The 17,487-nt window shown below is 39.4% G+C and overlaps 5 protein-coding genes across 8 annotated transcripts; 2 read left to right on the top strand and 3 right to left on the bottom strand.

The window, feature by feature from the left end:
* Positions 1-2,627: 2,627 nt before the first annotated feature.
* Positions 2,628-5,238, top strand: LOC114819657 (cation/calcium exchanger 4-like). Its single transcript, XM_029089081.2, has one exon. The coding sequence runs from the start codon at positions 3,088-3,090 to the stop codon at positions 5,047-5,049; it is 1,962 nt and encodes a 653-aa protein (XP_028944914.1). The 5' UTR covers positions 2,628-3,087; the 3' UTR covers positions 5,050-5,238.
* A 360-nt stretch (positions 5,239-5,598) lies between these two features.
* Positions 5,599-6,865, bottom strand: LOC114819660 (protein LURP-one-related 6-like). The gene is made up of 3 exons (XM_029089094.2): positions 6,463-6,865; positions 6,106-6,348; positions 5,599-6,000 (listed from the first exon to the last, which is right to left on the bottom strand). Exons 1-3 carry the CDS (start codon positions 6,697-6,699, stop codon positions 5,866-5,868), a joined length of 615 nt encoding a protein of 204 aa, XP_028944927.1. The 5' UTR covers positions 6,700-6,865; the 3' UTR covers positions 5,599-5,865.
* A 1,988-nt stretch (positions 6,866-8,853) lies between these two features.
* LOC114819659 (uncharacterized) lies at positions 8,854-11,255 on the top strand. Of its 2 annotated transcripts, XM_029089089.2 has the most exons (8): positions 8,854-9,063; positions 9,196-9,239; positions 9,315-9,433; positions 9,815-9,897; positions 10,104-10,225; positions 10,364-10,528; positions 10,699-10,792; positions 10,895-11,255. In XM_029089089.2, the coding sequence occupies exons 2-8, from the start codon at positions 9,215-9,217 to the stop codon at positions 11,094-11,096; spliced, it is 810 nt and encodes a 269-aa protein (XP_028944922.1). In that variant the 5' UTR covers positions 8,854-9,063; positions 9,196-9,214; the 3' UTR covers positions 11,097-11,255. The 2 variants fall into 2 exon arrangements, with proteins under 2 accessions (XP_028944922.1, XP_028944917.1); XM_029089084.2 differs by lacking the exon at positions 8,854-9,063 and having other exon boundaries at positions 9,070-9,239.
* Positions 11,256-11,799: 544 nt separating this feature from the next.
* LOC114819654 (DNA-directed RNA polymerases II and IV subunit 5A-like) lies at positions 11,800-14,353 on the bottom strand. Of its 3 annotated transcripts, none has more exons than XM_029089065.2 (6): positions 14,043-14,302; positions 13,610-13,730; positions 13,287-13,495; positions 13,025-13,204; positions 12,423-12,536; positions 11,800-12,078 (listed from the first exon to the last, which is right to left on the bottom strand). In XM_029089065.2, the coding sequence occupies exons 3-6, from the start codon at positions 13,485-13,487 to the stop codon at positions 11,953-11,955; spliced, it is 621 nt and encodes a 206-aa protein (XP_028944898.1). In that variant the 5' UTR covers positions 13,488-13,495; positions 13,610-13,730; positions 14,043-14,302; the 3' UTR covers positions 11,800-11,952. The 3 variants fall into 3 exon arrangements, with proteins under 3 accessions (XP_028944898.1, XP_028944908.1, XP_028944890.1); XM_029089075.2 differs by having other exon boundaries at positions 13,610-13,710; XM_029089057.2 differs by lacking the exon at positions 13,610-13,730 and having other exon boundaries at positions 14,043-14,353.
* A 1,665-nt stretch (positions 14,354-16,018) lies between these two features.
* On the bottom strand, positions 16,019-17,487 carry LOC103418201 (protein LURP-one-related 6-like). Its single transcript, XM_029089052.2, has 3 exons — positions 16,925-17,487; positions 16,567-16,809; positions 16,019-16,461 (listed from the first exon to the last, which is right to left on the bottom strand). The coding sequence occupies exons 1-3, from the start codon at positions 17,159-17,161 to the stop codon at positions 16,327-16,329; spliced, it is 615 nt and encodes a 204-aa protein (XP_028944885.1). The 5' UTR covers positions 17,162-17,487; the 3' UTR covers positions 16,019-16,326.

The following is a 17,487-nucleotide window of genomic DNA, read 5'->3' as shown; positions in this document are numbered from 1 at the left end:
TGTAGCTATAGTCATTTTCATCAACTTCTTCAAAATTTTGTCAAAATGAGTTATGTTGGAATGACCATTGCTACAATTGAGGTCCTTCAACTCATCAAAACGTGTAGTTATAGTCATTTTTGTCAACTTCGTTAGAATATTGTCAAAATGAGTTATGTTAAAATGGTCATTACTACAATTGAGTTAAAGTTGGAGACCATTGCTCTAATTGGATTAAAGTTGAGAGACCGATGATAATAGATTTTTAGTTGAGGGACCATAGTTCCACGTTTTGATGAGTTGAGAGACCAATAGTAATGGATCTTTAGTTGAGGGACCATTGCTCCAATTGAGTTAAAGTTAAGGAACCATTGCTACAATTTACTCTTTAATATATTGAACTCACATTGGCCCCAATATTGGCATCACACTCAAATTTTTCAAGCCAATGTAGGAATGTGATTCCTATATAAGTTCAATGTATTGGTATCCCATCGCTTCTTGCTTACTGTGGAATGGCTTATAACAATTTGAGCACATGCAAAGATGAAAAGTTTTCACACCAGCTTGTTTGAAGTTGCAAAATAAATTTTTTTTGGTAAAAAAGTTACAAAATATTTTAAAAGGAAAACTAATGAAAATAGCTTGAAAACTTTAAATTTTAACGATAAGGACAAAATAAAGGGTAAAGTGAATAATACTATGATTGACTTTTTTGTGTGAAAAATGTGATTTTTTGTTAAAGTAAACAGTACCGAAAGTTTTTCGTTAAAGTTCCTTTTTTATTAATCTTAGGTAATTCAATTTTGTGCTTTTGAGAGGAGGTCTTGTGCCATAGTGGAAATCAATTACTATTGTAACCGTCTTCATACAAATTTGAGTCTCCCCACCTGTCCCTTATCCTAAGAAACCCTAAATATATATTTTGTTTCTAGCGAGAAGTCGATTAAGATAAATTCTAGCAATTTATATTGACCTTAGCTGCATGTGGTACACGATACTAGTAAATAGGGTGTCAAGTTATTACTTATACGCCTCAGGTTCGAAACTATCCAATTTGAAACGAGTTCCCTTCCATGGACTTACTCGAAGTGCTGGCTAGAAATTAACAACTTCGACTATTGTATTTGGTAGATGCTCTCATGCGTCATCACTAGGGCTGGAAAAAATTCCCGAAAATCCCAAAGCAAATAAAAAAAGTCCCTAACCCAAACCGAAAAATCCCAAACCAAAACCATCCTGAAGTTTGGTAATCCCATCCCAAAAAATACCGAAATTTTCGGTATAGGATTGGTTTCCAAATTCCATTTGATTGGTAATCCCGAAATCCCGAAAAATACCGAAATATTCGGTTTCTTATTGACTTTTGGGTTTCGGTTCCCACTTCCCAACTCAAAAAGTAGAGCCTTTTGGCTCCCACTAACAGAAGGCACAAAATAATATTAAAAAAAGAAAGAAAAGTAAAGGCACAAAATTCAATTGGCTTTCGGTTCCCACTTCCGAACTCAAAAGAAGGAGCCTTTTGGATCCCACTAATAGAAGGAGGAATGAGTAGAAACAGGATGGAGTAACACTCTTCGTGTTGAGAAGCAGAGAGATGAAGAAGCTACTACTGCCGAAAGCTCTCTCAAATCTTCGAAGCTTTCTCATCTCTAGTATCAACCTATCTCATTCTCTATCCTCTCTAAAGCTTTCTCTGAATTAGGGTTCGTTTTGGATTTGGATTTGGATTTGGATTTCCATGGTTGATTTCTGCTTTGCATGTTCGATTTCTGGATTTCCATGATCGATTTCTGCTTTGCATGTTCGATTTCTTTTCTGCTTTGCATTCTCGATCTGCAGGTTCGAATTGAATTTATCAGCTTCTTTCGTTAACAAGAAGACAAATTTCTGCACTCTGATATCCTAAATTTATTTCGGGAATCCTGAAATTTGGTAATACCTAAGAATCAGTTTGAGATCGGGATTCGGATTTTCATCCCAAAAAAGATCGGTTTGGGATTCAGGATCCCATTTTCGGGACGGGATCCCATATCAGACCAGCCCTAGTCATCACCTTGTTGCCTCAAATAATCAATAATATGTATGTATGTGTATTTAACTAGATGACAACGTTCATGATTTCTCCGTATATCCAAATTGATGAAAAGCGAAGATTCTACAAAATCACTCAGAATGTTCACTTGGCTAATTTATTTGAAAAATAATATAACAGTTTGCATTTACGATTATATTAGTTTTCTCAAATATCTCATTTTTTATGCCTCAAAATTAAAATATACATCGTTTTCGGAATGGAAAAAAAAAGAATCTAGTATGTAAGTAAAGAAAGAACAAATTGCACAATAAATATACAAACGAGTACCGATTAATTTCATGAACTTACAAAGAATCATGAACATGAGATGTTGTCTCATGATAGACATGAACAAGATAACATAAAAACTATGAATCACTTTCATTTCACTAAAATCATATAAAACGTGTTATAAATTTATAACGCGTGAACTAGTAACATTATCTAACACGAGTAAATATAATGCTCAACGAATTGGGCCTATTGGCCCATCACCAGTCTTTCTAATCTGGGCCGGACCAGCCCCGCGAGTAGGACAGTCTTCGGTCTTCCCACCAAACCTTTTGGATCTTGGGACCAAGAATTTGAGAAATCCAATCGCTGCTGTTGCCTGCTGGTACGCGCGCGTAAAGACACGGCCGAGAAGAAAGAAACTACGACGGAGCTACATTTCTTCGTCTTCTTCCTTGGCACTCTCTCTGTATCTATCTCCCTCTCCTCGCAGAAAGAGTGCTAAGCCTCTCTCTCTCTCTCTCTCTCTCTCTCTCTCTCTTTCTCTCTCTACCTAAACGTACCCTCTGAAACCCCTTTCTAATTTCGCTTGAATAATTTCAAATTTATCATCCCACCACATCAATTTCTCGACCCCTTTATCGAATTTGATATCTTTTTGTTTTTCCGATTTCCCATTGGATTTTATCAGAACCCTCGAGTTTCTTTGTTTGTTCTGCCCGGTGGTTCTCGATCGGCGTCTGTTCGAGTTTGGAATTCAGAAATTTAGGGTTTGATCGGTGGGGTCGGGAATAGAAATCATGATTAAACCCAAGTGGTTTTTGGGGGAGAAAAATTCCCAATTTCGTGGGCTTTTCAATGGAATTTGTACTTTGGTATTGGTCTTCTTGTTCTACAGCCAGGACAGTTTTCTAAGAAACCCTTTTCTGGGTAGCTCGCATTCGGTTCTTCCTCCTCGATGGAGCTCCAAAGTCAATGGATTTGGCGATCCGGGTAGTCGGGTTGATATTATTCGCAGGAGAATGGCCGAAATTGATGTTTCTCCTTCGAATTATAGTGTCAGTGTTAATGAGTCGGATGCCAAATCGTTATCAGAACCTAATCCCGAATTATGCATCGGGTTGTTCAAACACGAAGGTTATGGGAGCAAATGTGAGTTCTTGATCGCCCATCCGGAGTGCACTTCCGGTGGTTATTTTAATTACATTCATTTCTTTTACTGCACCTGTGAGAAAGTTAGCATTTTGGGGTATGTAGTGTTGGCAATATGGTTAGCTGCTTTGTTCTATCTATTGGGCAATACCGCCGCAGATTATTTTTGTTGTTCTCTGGAGAAGCTGTCGAGTCTCTTGAAGCTACCGGCGACTGTGGCCGGTGTGTCTCTGCTTCCGCTCGGGAATGGTGCTCCTGATGTGTTTGCCAGCATTGCTGCTTTTGTGGGTAAGGATACCGGGGGAGTTGGTCTTAATAGTGTGTTGGGTGGAGCTGTCTTTGTTACTTGTATTGTTGTCGGGACTATATCCCTATGCGTGGCGGACAAGGGGTTTCAGATTGATAAGAAATGCTTTATCAGAGATATATGTTTTTTCCTCTTTACTGTTATGTCTCTTGCCTTAATGTTGATGGTCGGTGAGGTTACTGTCGGGGGTGCTATAGCGTTTGTCTTGATTTATGTGGTTTATGCGTTTGTGGTCGCTGCAAACGAGCTTCTGAGGAAACATGTTCGGAAATTGAAGTTGGATGCTGTAACACCGTTGCTACCGGTCAGGGGAAGTATATTTTCTCAGGGACGCGACGAGGAGGAATCTGTATATGCTTCGCTCCTTGAGTCTGAATCAGACAGTGAGGTACCTCATCTCCTAAGTAAGTTGCCACAGTGGATGTGGGCATCAAATGTGGCAATTTATTCGAATCAGAATGTGAAGGCTTGTTCAGACAGTCCAAGGTCATTGTGGGGTTGGAACGAGGATGAAACAGTGAAGGAAAACTCTTCCTCTTTTAGATTTTTATCACTGCTGGAAATTCCGTTGACGCTGCCAAGACGGTTGACAATCCCTATAGTCGAGGAGGATAGGTGGTCCAAAGGTTATGCTGTTGCCAGTGCTGTACTAGCTCCCATTCTTCTGTTATTTTTATGGAACACCCAAGAAGATGTTGGATCTCTGAGTAAGGAAATTGCCTACTTTATAGGCTTTCCCTGCAGTGGTGTCTTTGGTATTCTTGCATATCTACACACAAGACCGGACCAGCCCCCTCAGAAATTTTTATTTCCATGGGTTTTAGGAGGGTTTTTTATGAGCATCATCTGGTTCTACGTTCTTGCAAATGAGCTGGTCGGGTTGCTGGTGGCGTTTGGCGTAATTTTTGGAGTAAATCCATCAATCCTTGGATTGACTGTATTAGCATGGGGCAACTCAATGGGTGATTTAATGTCGAACACTGCATTGGCAATGAATGGTGCAGATGGTGTACAAATTGCAATGTCAGGATGTTATGCCGGGCCTATGTTTAACACACTTGCTGGTTTGGGGATCTCAATGGTCCTTGCATCCTGGTCTCAGAGACCGAAACCATACAAAATTCCCAAAGACAATAGCCTGTTTTATACAATGGGATTTCTAATATCAGGGCTTCTTTGGTCACTTGCTGTGCTACCGAGGAGTGGCATGCGCCCTAACAAGACCTTAGGACTCGGCCTCATAACCATCTATCTGGTATTTCTCTCCCTTAGGCTAGGCACGTCAATGGGTTTATTGTGGTAGATCTATGAGGAAGATCTCATTGATTGATAACTAAAAATATGTTGTGTCTTGTACAGTGTTGAGTTGGAATGGTAATGTTGACGCTATTATTTGTGTCTTTCAGCATTGTTAACTGATGCCGAATTATTATCCCAGATAATGTATTACAACTTCCATGTTAATATGAAAACGAGTTTTTGTTTCCACGAATTCAATTTGCCTACTTGTATAACCAACCTTATGGTTATTTGAGATTGTTATTTCTCTGTGGCGTTTTACACCTCTATTTGGTGATGGAATGTTGCGATACTTCTATTCATTAATCGGTTTGTTATGTATGGTTCTGTTGAAGAATGCTTGGCATACTTTTGTAACATTTCCCGTGCCTACTGCGAACTGGTTAACTGAACCGGGCATCTCAGCTAATGTTTAGATTTCGCGGTGCATGCCTGCCTGCGAAGTCGGTAGAAACATAAAGCTGAGATGTCCGAAGGCCCGTGGACAGAAATCTTGCACCAGTACTCGGTAGGTTAGCATCAAAGATGTTGTCATTTATCCGTCTCTTATAAGCAAATTTCCCATCCCATTAGTTGTAGCAAAAACATGTTTCATTTCAGAAACGTTTCCTTTGTTTGAAATTCCCCGTTTTGGCAACTGAGAAAAGTAAAATGCTGCAAACTAAATGATTATCCATCAAACAATCCATGAAAAATGAAAATTAAAGGATTAGCAGCTTCCAAAATGCAGAAAATTGAACTCTCGTCTGCTGCAGAATCGCAGATCATCCTGTTTCGACGTGAAATCAAGGAAAGCTTCTCTTTAGAATCTGTATAAAATTTAACACCTGGTGGATTCACCATAGATGTAGTCGAGAATCGTAATGATTCCAATAACGAAAGCTTGATCCGTTCCCGGTGTCACCACGACATGGTAGAGATCCTCGCTTGCCATCAGTTCCTTCTTCACCCCGATCTGCGTTTCATTTTAAACAACGTGGAGTCCACACCTTAATCATTTCAGAAGCAATTTACAAACAAAGAAAGTCTTATATGTTCATCGCGAATGCAAATTACTTACCTGTGCCATTGTTTTGCCCTTGGAGTCAACAATACAACAATCCTTATCAGGAAAATTGCCCTTGATCTCAAAGTCCCAGTCTTTGTTCTTCGTGGCTTTCATTGAGATTCTGATTGCTTGAGTCTTTGCCAAGCACGAGTTTGGCTCTTTTAAACAGAAAACCATCTGGTCCTGCGATCCTTCGTAGTCTAAACTGTACCCCCTCCATCTCCGATAAATGCTTAGGGCCTCGACGGTTGCACCCTGGTACAGATACGAGTCAAAATGCATGAGCTTAATTGATTAAGCATCCCTAACACCTCTGCATGCACATGTACAATTCAAAAGATACACGTATATGCGTGATTGATAGTGTACCTTTCGGCGAAAGAGAAGCAAGGCGTCTCCATCACTGTCCCTCAGAATCATCTCATCCTTTTTCCCCAGAATTCCACATCCGTCAACCTTGAAAGCAACCTTCTGACTGCAGTCCGTAACCACAAAACCACCTCCGCTTATCACGTGCGGCCTCCTCCTCACGACAAGCACAGCCTGAGAAGACGAACAGTACATCTGGCTAATTATAGGCATGACGGTATTGTCTTTTGCTGCCATCTCTTTCTTTGATATCTACCGGAGACTGTTCTACTGCGCTCGATGATAAACTTCAAGCTTGATCTCGTTGCTAACAAGGGTCTTTTCTTTTATACACCAAGCTTAGAGAGAGACTAGTTGTTTCTTGCGCAACAAGAGTTGGAGGAATATCTGATTTCAAATGTTTGGCAAGTCTTGACTCTGCACTGCATATACAATATCTATTAGTTGGAATAATATCTGAATTCGAATGTGCTTGGCAGAGATGCAGTTGCTTGCTCGAGACGACGATTTCTGGCCAATGAGACGGCAGAGTTTTCGGGTGGGATCAACAGTTTTCCTCAAGGTAAGAGGCTTTTGGTTTAATCTTTAAAAGAGGTAGACCAAGTTTCTTAATTTGGTATAGCTTTTTGTTTAATTATCTGAGTTTGGTAGCTCAAAGTCTTAAAAGAGAATACTTCAAAGTGTAAAGCACTTCGAAAGCATCTTGTTTGGAGTCCCAATTGGACTGCAGTTCAAAGAATCGTTCATATCTTCATGTGAGCTTTTGAATTATTGCAAGAGATGCTTGTCACCTTTCAAAGTAAGCAATATTTAACAAAAGGATTCAACTCCATATAATTATGTTAATTTTGCACTTAAAGTTGTATCCAAGGGAAGGGTGGGAAACAAAAAAAAAAAAAAAAACCCAAAATTGGGGCTCAAAAACCTCTCCAAGGCATGTATTTTGGGAAGAGAGTTTTGGGATTTTGTGTTTGGGGTTGGGAATTTGGGATTGGTACCCACTACCCACCCCAGATAGATAACAGCATCTCTAAATGAGATGTCAAAAGATAAATGTCAAATGTTAATTTGATGGCTAATGTCAGATTTTCTCTTTTTCTAACCGATATATTTTTTTTGTTATAAATGATATTTGTAGGACTCATTTTAAAAAAAAATAAATTAAAATAAATTTTCAAGATTTATAATTGGTACATTTTTGGGACCCACACAATAAAATAATTAAAAATTATTTGACATCGCCTTTTCTCATATGTCAAATTTGACATATGAAAACTCATATTTCAATCCACATAGGACATATCGGTTGGAGTTTGATCCTACCTTTAAATTTGATTACATGGCATTCCATTTAGAATTTGATATCTTATTCGGAGATGGTCTAAGGTTGCACAAGTGAGCAGAGGGAACCACAATTCACCACTTGCAAATTGAAGAGCAGATAGAGGTAGGCCTAGCGTGTCTACAACATTAGCAGGAACGGTTGTATGCTGGTGAGCGCATGGAAGACACAATTTCTACGGCCTAAAGGGTCATTCAGATCCAATGGTTGGTGCACCTCTTGAGTTTTGATCCAAAGTGGCGTGCCCAACTTCATTCATTTATGAGATTTTAAACCCTTGAGTTGCAGATAGCCTAATTGCCCCTTAAAAGTTGTTTTGGATTGTGTTTTATGGTCCATTTCTAATTGGATTGTGTTTTGTGGTCCATTTCTAACCTACAATATAGGAGCATAAGCAACATTCTTATCAAGAGCATGTGTCACCTGAATTCAATCACGAAGTACAAGTACAAAATGCCATATGGGGAAAATGGCCTACCAATCCACTGGCTCATATGCCAAACTAGACCTGCAAAACGGGTCAAGTTTATTGGATTTGGGTTGGGTTTCATCCGATCCGTTAAGTTAACGGGTCATCCAAACCCAACCTGTTAAGATAACGGGTCATCCAAACTCAACCCGTTAAGCTCATTGGTCACCCGCTTCATCCGTTTCACCCCGTTAAGACCCATTAACAATTTCTTTTTTGTTTTGTGTTTAATTTTGCATTCCAATACAAGTTACACATTTGAATCAAAATTTCAAGCATGGAGGTACAACACATTTGGAAGCCGCAAATGCAAAGTTCATTGTCCACGTGAGCCGATAGTATAAGACCTCCCAATTACGAATAAATACGAATGTTACCGATCCTCTACTCAACCTAATGGTTGAGTGCACTTGCATGAAATTTTTGGTTGATGCTGGTGTTGCTATGCTATTGTCGAAGCGTATATTATATTGTTATTTTGCTTGAATAAGAAAAAATAATAAGTTAGAAGACAACAAACATGATTAAACACGATCCCGTGAGAAGCTAAAAATGGTGTATACATTGCTTGAATATCCATATACGTTTATCATTTTCTAAAAGAAAAGATAGATACATGGCAGTTTTGAGAACACCATGAAGAATCAGGGTCCAACTGGTAAAAAGGAAACTGTTGTGGACCAAAACCTGAAAACGCGACTGGACTGGTCCGATACCCTCCCAGTTCCAAACTCACAGGAGCTGTGTAGATCGCATCGCAGTGCAACGAGCAGCAAGCAAAAGTTTATGGGTAAACTTCCACTGCCTTTGAGGATTAATTAATCGTTAATTAGCTTATAATCTCAATTAGTATGCTGCTCTCAAGTTCTTTCACTTCCATAAGCTTCCCTTCACCAAACTTTAATCTTCCCCGCAATCGCAGCCCGAAACGAATCTTGAAAATGGCAGAAGCTGCAAAAAACCCAGGTCAGAAATTTCATCGCCTCAAGTTGTATATGTTTGTCTGTGAATTTCCATGTTCTTATTGCCATCTTGTTTCAGTGGGTCAGCAACAGAAAATCATCGTACCCAACAAACACGGTGAAAAGCTTGTGGGATTGTTACACGAAACCGGTTCCGCGGACCTTGTAATCTTATGTCATGGTTTTCGAGACACCAAGGTTGAATTTTTGATACATCAAGTGTTCTTATCATTGTTGTTGTTGTTGTTGGATTCGCTTCCAGCTTGATTAGGATGTTCTTAATTTAGGTTTTTTTCTAATATTTCGTTCACAATCTATCGTCCAACTTTGATTTTTAGATGATTTAGTTTGTCATTTGAAGACGACGATGTTTAAGAATTGATGAATAAAGAATAATGCACCCTGGGTGGGTTCGATCCTCACCGATTCCCTACCCCCTGACAACTATCTAACCCACTAACGCTATCGCTCTACTGAAAGAAAAGAAACACGACATCGTTGGTGGAAAATTGTAATGCTTGGTTGGCAACTTGGCATCATTGTGGGCAAAGTTCACAGCTTGTGTCTCTTGATTTCCAGGAAAACTATATTATGGTGAACCTTGCTGTTGCACTGGAAAATGAAGGGATCAGTTCCTTCCGTTTTGACTTTGCCGGAAATGGGTAAGGCTGTCGAATTACAGGGTTTGAAATTCTTGAATATAACAGGATTTGTGTAGAGTTTCGTTGTGTGCACCTCGTTTGTTTCATAGCTGCAAGCATGGCTCTGTCTTCGCCATACTGTTCCTACTTGCAAAGTTTGCGTTGTTGTCAGTTTGAGATCTAACGATTACATTGATGCTCATTAGTTGTGGGATCTTGGTTGTCAGGGAAAGTGAAGGCACCTTTCAGTTTGGTAACTATCGGAGAGAGGCGGATGACTTGCACTCTGTGGTCAAGTACTTCTCTGGGGCAAAACGTGCACCCAGTGCAATTGTTGGACACAGTAAAGGTACATTGGATTGTTTTGCACAATCGTTATGTAAGATTTTATTCGGATCAAATAAAGAACAAAATGCTATTGATGAATGTTTTGAATGAGTAATTTCGTACTGTGTACCAAAGGTTTTGCTGAAAATTGTTACTACAGGAGGCGATGCTGTGCTCCTGTATGCTTCAACCTATCATGACATTCGTACGGTTGTCAATGTTTCTGGACGTTATGATCTGAAGAAAGGCATCGAAGAACGCTTGGGGAAAGACATTATGGAAGTAATCAAGAAGGAAGGGTTCATTGATGTTAAGAATAAGTCAGGTAATTTTCTAATTCCTATCGTTTGGTGAATTGCAAAATACGTTTATGAGGGCAGATGTATGCAGATGAATTGCGTAATTTTCAGTAACACATGCACACACTTAAAACACACAAAAACGAGCAACGCGTATGCTGGTGTTTAACAAGGTTAATGGATGCTATGCTTGTAGGAGATGGTAGTTATCGTGTGACCGAGGAGAGTTTGATGGATCGCCTAAGTACTGATATGCACCAATCATGCCTTCAGATTGACAATGAATGCCGGTAAGCAAACTTTAGTTAACTCGGTTCTTATGGTTTCATGTTTCCTCTCTTTTTGTTGCATTTCCCGCATGACCAAGTTGATCGGCCATTATCCACATACAGGGTGGTGACAGTCCATGGAACTGCCGACGAGGTCATCCCTGTTGAAGATGCATTAGAGTTTGCCAAGATAATACCTAACCACAAATTACATCTTATAGAAGGGGCTAATCATTCGTACACCTCGCATCAAGCCGAGTTAGGATCGCTCGTCGTGGACTTCATTAAGGCAGCCCTGCAGCAGGACAAGGCTACTTCAAACTAGATACTCTGCCAATCAGCATATGAATTTCTCAGAGTGTTGCACCCGTTGAAGACTCAGCCGGGTGGAGTCCTTATCTTGAATTTTGATGTTGCTTGGTACATACATGCTTTGCCACAAATTTGTGCTTAGTAATCGAAATCTCATCTTCTCGATGGTCAATTGTACGCGAATTCAACGGACTGTTTTCACCTCAGAATTTGGTATAATCGGTAAATTTATACCTCAAAGATCAATAAAATAACACAATGAACAATACTAGCAAGTCGTAATTAGGCCTGGTACTTTGAAACTAACCCGTTAACCCGACCCGATCCGACCCAACCTGTTAATATTTGTATTTGGATGGATGCTTAACGGGTCGAGTCGTTAACGGATGAACCCGTTAACAACTCGTTAAATAACGAGTCACTTTGGGTCAATCCGTTAGACCCGTTAGTTAAGGATATTTTAATAATTTTAGTAAAGTCTTAATAACAAAAAATAAATTTTATGCAAAAAAAAAAAGAAAAATTGTTAACGGGTGTTAATGGGTGACCCGTTAGCTTAACGGGTTGGATTCAGATGACCCGTTAGCTTAACGGGTTGAGTTCGGATGATCCGTTAACTTAACGGATCGGGTTCAATCCAACCCAAACCCAATAAACCCGACCCATTTACAAGTCTAGTCGTAATGTGTAATCATATAAACTAGAATTCAGGTCCATACGAGCGCACATAAAAGTATCACATAATTATGAGTTCAAAACATCATCTCAGTTCCCTAGAATCCGGAGTGCAGCAACTGCTCGCTTTAGAGCTCCAATTCCGACATAATTATGAATGAAAGAATATCAAGTTGAACTGACATAAAGAGTAATTATATAACGTAACGGTAGGTGACATATCGCCCTGCAGTCTCACTTGGTCGAATTATCTTCACAACTTGTGCGCGCTTAAGCCCGTAGTATTTCGCAATTGGATCAGTCACCTGAATCCGAGGGAGCTGGACAGTAAAAAACACAAATACAAGAGAAACAGTTAGTATGCAGATTTCCCTAATTTGCCACAGATATGCAGGTTAAGATATGTTTGGAAAACAAACGTAAAATAGCCATTAGGAGGAGAGAGAAGGCTTTGTTACTTTGTCGTAATAGTTTAGATGGTATTAAGACGCATTAAGCATGACTCTGTACTTGAGTTCATATTCCAACACAAACAGTTGAATAAATGAGGTGGTAGATTTGTAACACTTCTTAGTGTTATAAATCAAGATTTAAAGTCATGGCATGCCTTATGTAGCATCGGAATTTCGTAAATGCAAGATTAACAACAATGTGCAGCACTGACCTGTGTTTCTTTTACGGTGTATCTCTCCAGCAAAGTCTTCTTTTCCTCACTTGTAAGCACCCGATGCTCAGGAACTAGAACGTGTTCTTTAATATTCACCAACAATTCTGCCTCCTGAATCAGTAGAGACAGAGCAAACGTTAATATCCTCTAAGTTCGTATTGAAAGCACCTGATACAATTATAGGTGGAGCCAATTCTTTGTAAGTGGGGTAAAAATAATTCTCTTACAAAGCTGAAGTTAAAGCTGTATACCCAGAAAAAGCAAATCAAACAATGCAAAGTAATTATTCAAGATGACCCTAGCTAGGCCTCTTGGTTAAAAGATGACCTATGCATCCAACCCGTCCCTCTAAAAGGTAGGGCCATACCTACTCATCAGATTAACAATACTTTTACGAGCATTTGATCAGATAAAGGCCCTTAGAAGTTAGAATATAAACAAACTAATCAGGCAATTGCAACGGCAATTTGTATGTGTATAGCCTTCAAATTTCTGATACTAAGAACTCTGATATTTGTGGTTTAATTGATTAACGTGATATTCGTGAGGTTTCAAGAACAAAACTTCGTACTAACAACAGATTAAGCAATGAACCTCACCAGAAAAACCTCCAAGTGGAACTTTCCCGATATCTCACTGATACAGGTTTTTGCAAAGGGCGTCAGACTTTGTTGAGTAACCAAGATTGCTCGGAACACATTCTCCGATTTCATGCGGTTGGTATAAGTCTTCATTGTCTTGACCCCAACCTTTGGTTCATCAGGAAAGAAGACATAAATCTGAAACACATAAAGCAACAATCAGACACCGTCAACAGTTAAAGTACTACATCCACTGCAATAAAAAGCATCAGGGAAACACCTGATCATTGCTATCACTGCGCTTAGTTTTATTGATGATAAGATCTTCCCTTTTCATGTTCTCTCCGTATTTGTCCTTGAACTGTTCTTTTGACATGTTGATCTCAAAATCTCCAACCAAGTAATTCCGATCTTTCAGCATTTGCATCACAGTCTTTCGGACTCTGTAAAGCCTTGTGATTTCTTCTTCTGTTAAAACCATCTTCGTCTCTAATATGTTACAAAACACAGCTTGTCAGTTATGTTCCACTTCCTCCAGAAATACGAAATTTCGGTTTCACAAATATTACAACAAAAATCCCCATTTACAGCCTAAAATTCAACCTTTTATATTGAAAATTTGTCATATAGGCAGCCTGCCAATCTGCCAATCTGTTGGACATATAAGTATATAACCAAGCCAATCTGTGCACAAATCTGCCAATCTGCCAAGTATATAGCCAGGCTGAAAATTTGCCATATAAGAAGTCTGTAGCGGAACAGAAGCAAAAGGTTGAAAATAAAGGCAATCATTTTGAAGACATTAAAGAAGTCGGTAGCGGAACTTGAAACTAAAGTTGCGAAATCCTTTTACAAGGAACAAAGAAACAAAAGTAAAAAAGCTCTGATTGCAGAAGGTATTCCAAAAGCCCTAATTCAGAAACCCTAATTTCAAAATTCCTAATTCAGAAACCCAAATTCAAAATCCCTAATCGAATTTGGAATCAAACAATTTGTATGAACTTTGGTTGAGTTTATTGCAGCAGGAATTTCTTACCTTTTGCAGTGAGGAGGAGTGCGGACTGAGACCGAGCTCGATTCAGGAGCCGGATTCGGGTGGTATAGACAGTGGGTGAAGGTGCGATTCAGGTGAGGAGTGAGGATTGAGAGGAATGAGGACTGGTGTGGGTAGATTCGGGAGAGACAAATCGGCGAGGAGAGTGGTGAGGTTCCGTTCACAAGATACTGAGGTGAGGTGAGTTTGAGTCTGAGGGGAGAGGTGAGTGTGATAACTTTCATTTATACTCAACGAAATGCAGAAGCGTCTATTACAATTCTAAATATATATTTTAAAATTAAATAATATATAATTTTTTTTTCTGTTCGGTTGGGGATTACCAAAACCTCAAAAACTTAAGACCGATTTCTGTACTAAAATTTCAGGATCGGTTCGATATTGGGTACCAAAATTTTCGAGAATTTAGGTTTGGGATTTTTGAAAAATAACTAAATCAATACATGAAAATCATGATTAATTATTTTAGCCGTTGGATTTAAATTTAGACTGTTAGATTTTTTTTTTTACCGTTAGATTTGATTATATTCGATCTAAGCCGTTTGATTCAATATATATACATAAAAAACTAAAAAAAAATAAAAAATTGAACTTGGATGATATAAAGTAGCCAACGGTTATTTTTTACATTGGGCTGATGATATAAAGTATACAACAGCTACTTTTTGCATTGAAAGCTGGGGGAACACTCCCACATGAGGTTGCTTTTCTTCGACAGAAATGTGAGGCCCAATTTACTTTGTGGCTTAAAATGTGACGGGAATTTGGCCCCCATTTGGGTTTTAGGTTTTAGGTTTTAAGTTTATTTTAGGTCATGGGTTGGAGTGGGTTTTGGAGGGAAAAAAAAGGGAATTTTAGGTTATAAGTCATGGTTGGAGTTGGTCTTAGGCTAGGCACGTCAATGGGCTTATTGTGGTAGATCTATGAGGAATATCTCATGGATTGATAACTAAAAATATGTTGTGTCTTGTAGTTAGACCTGTAACCGGGTCGGGTTTATTGGGTTTAGATTGGATTCAACCCGACCCGTTAAGTTAACGGGTCATCCGAACCCAACCCGTTAAGCTAACGGGTCACTCGAACCCGACCCATTAGGCTAACGGGTCACCCGTTTCACCCGTTAACAATTATTATTATTTTTTTTGCATAAAGTTTATTTTTTGTTATTAAGACTTTACTAAAATTACTAAAATATCCTCAACTAACGGGTGTTAACAGGTCCTAACGGGTCTAACGGATTGATCCAAAGTGACCCGTTATTTAACGGGTTGTTAACAGGTTCACCCGTTAGCGACCCGACCCATTAAGCATCCATCTAAATACAAATATTAACGGGTTGGATCGGGTCGGGTTAATGGGTTGGGTCCAAAATACCAGGCTACTTGTAGTGTTGAGTTGGAATGGCAATATTAACGCTATTAGTTGCGTCTTTCAGCATTGTTAACTAATGCCGAATTATTATCCCGGATAATGTATTACAACTTCCATGTTAATACGAAAACGAGTTTTTGTTTCCACGAATTCAAGTTGCCTACTTGTATAACCAACCTTATGGTTACTTGAGATTGTTATTTCTCTGTGGCGTTTTACACCTCTATTTGGTGATGAAATGTTGCGATACTTTTTCATTAATCAGTTTGTTATGTATGGTTCTGTTGAAGAATGCTTGGAATACTTTTGTAACATTTCTCGAGCCTACCGTGAACTGGTTAACTGAATCAGGCATCTCAGCAAATGTTTAGATTTCGCGGCGCATGCCTGCCTGTGAAGACGGTAGAAACATAAAGCTGAGATGTCCGAAGGCCCGTGGACAGAAATCTTACGCCAGTACTCGGTAGGTTAGCATCAAAGATGTTGTCATTTATCAGTCTCTTGTAATCAAATTTCCCATCCCATTAGTTGTAGCGAAAACATGTTTCAAGAATTCTTGTTTCGTTTTCTTTACGTTGTGGAATTGGTTTTCACTTTTCATTGCTTATTTATATAGAAACGGATTCTGTATCGACGGTTAGTACATTGGTGGTGCATCTTTTTGAGAAAAGTAAAATGTTGCCAAAAAACACGTAAAAGCTTTAACAGATGAGTTCCCAGTTAGTACAGGTTGGGGCAACTAAATGATTATCCATCAAACAATATGAAAAATGAAATTAAAGGATTAGCAGCTTCCAAAATGCAGAAAATTGAACTCTCGTCTGCTGCAGAATCGCAGATCATCTTGTTTCGACGTGAAATCAAGGAAAGCTTCTCTTTAGAATCTGTATAAAATTTAACACCTGGTGGATTCACCATAGATGTAGTCGAGAATCGTAATGACTCCAATAACGAAAGCTTGATCCGTTCCTGGCGTCACCACGACATGGTAGAGATCCTCGCTTGCCATCAGTTCCTTATTCACCCCGATCTGCATTTCATTTTAAACAACGACGAGTCCACACCTTAATCATTTCAGAAGCAATTTACAAACAAAGAAGGTCTTGTATGTTCATCGCGAATGCGAATTACTTACCTGTGCCATTGTTTTGCCCTTGGAGTCAACAATACAACAATCCTTATCAGGAAAATCGCCCTTGATCTCAAAGTCCCAGTCTTTGTTCTTCGTGGCTTTCGTTGAGATTCGGATTGCTCGAGTCCTTGCCAAGCACGAGTTTGGCTCTTTTAAACAGAAAACCATCTGGTCCTGCGATCCTTCGTAGTCTAAACTGTACCCCCTCCATCTCCGATAAATGCTTAGGGCCTCAACCGTTGCACCCTGGTGCATATTCGAATCAATATGCATGAACTTAAATTGATCAAGCATCCCTAATACCTCTGCATGCACATGTACAATTAAAAAAATACATGCATATGCGTGATTGATAGTGTACCTTTCGGCGAAAGAGAAGCAAGGCGTCTCCATCACTGTCCCTCAGAATCATCTCATCCTTTTTCCCCAGAATTCCACATCCGTCAACCTTGAAAGCAACCTTCTGACTACAATCCGTAACCACAAAACCACCTCCGCTTATCACGTGCGGCCTCCTCCTCACGACAAGCACAGCCTGAGAAGACGAACAGTACATCTTGCTAATTATAGGCATGGCGGTATTGTCTTTTGCTGCCATCTCTTTCTTTGATATCTACCGGAGACTATTCTACGGCGCTCGATGACGAACTTCGAGCTTGATCTCGTTGCTAACAAGGGTCTTTTCTTTTATACACAGCTTACAGAGAGACTAGATGTTTCTTGCGCAACAAGAGTTGGAGGAATATCTGATTTCAAATGTTTGGCAAGTTTTGACTCTGCATAAACAATGTGCATTAGTTAGAAGAGTATCTGAATTCAAATGTGCTTGGCAGAGATGCAGTTGCTTGCTCGAGACGGCGATTTATGGCCAATGAAACGACAGAGTTTTCGCGTGGGATCAACAGTTAAGAGACTTTTTGGTTT

Source organism: Malus domestica, chromosome 02 (assembly GCF_042453785.1).
Source record: "Malus domestica chromosome 02, GDT2T_hap1".
Lineage (NCBI taxonomy): Eukaryota > Viridiplantae > Streptophyta > Magnoliopsida > Rosales > Rosaceae > Malus > Malus domestica.
This window is presented reverse-complemented; position numbering and strand designations above follow the sequence as displayed.

Bases quoted from the DNA above. Each gene is read 5' to 3' on its own strand.
- LOC114819657 (XM_029089081.2), top strand. From the start codon at position 3,088: ATGATTAAACCCAAGTGGTTTTTGGGGGAGAAAAATTCCCAATTTCGT.
- LOC114819660 (XM_029089094.2), bottom strand. From the start codon at position 6,699: ATGGCAGCAAAAGACAATACCGTCATGCCTATAATTAGCCAGATGTAC. The intron at 6,349-6,462 runs GTACACTATCAA...TATCTGTACCAG, and splicing joins TGCTTCTCTTTCGCCGAAAG to GGTGCAACCGTCGAGGCCCT. The intron at 6,001-6,105 runs GTAAGTAATTTG...AATGAAACGCAG, and splicing joins AGGGCAAAACAATGGCACAG to ATCGGGGTGAAGAAGGAACT.
- LOC114819659 (XM_029089084.2), top strand. From the start codon at position 9,125: ATGCTGCTCTCAAGTTCTTTCACTTCCATAAGCTTCCCTTCACCAAAC. The intron at 9,434-9,814 runs GTTGAATTTTTG...CTTGATTTCCAG, and splicing joins ATGGTTTTCGAGACACCAAG to GAAAACTATATTATGGTGAA. The intron at 9,898-10,103 runs GTAAGGCTGTCG...CTTGGTTGTCAG, and splicing joins TTTGACTTTGCCGGAAATGG to GGAAAGTGAAGGCACCTTTC.
- LOC114819654 (XM_029089057.2), bottom strand. From the start codon at position 13,487: ATGGTTTTAACAGAAGAAGAAATCACAAGGCTTTACAGAGTCCGAAAG. The intron at 12,537-13,024 runs GTGAGGTTCATT...CTACTGATTCAG, and splicing joins TCCACTTGGAGGTTTTTCTG to GAGGCAGAATTGTTGGTGAA. The intron at 12,079-12,422 runs GTCAGTGCTGCA...TTTACTGTCCAG, and splicing joins ACACCGTAAAAGAAACACAG to CTCCCTCGGATTCAGGTGAC.
- LOC103418201 (XM_029089052.2), bottom strand. From the start codon at position 17,161: ATGGCAGCAAAAGACAATACCGCCATGCCTATAATTAGCAAGATGTAC. The intron at 16,810-16,924 runs GTACACTATCAA...AATATGCACCAG, and splicing joins TGCTTCTCTTTCGCCGAAAG to GGTGCAACGGTTGAGGCCCT. The intron at 16,462-16,566 runs GTAAGTAATTCG...AATGAAATGCAG, and splicing joins AGGGCAAAACAATGGCACAG to ATCGGGGTGAATAAGGAACT.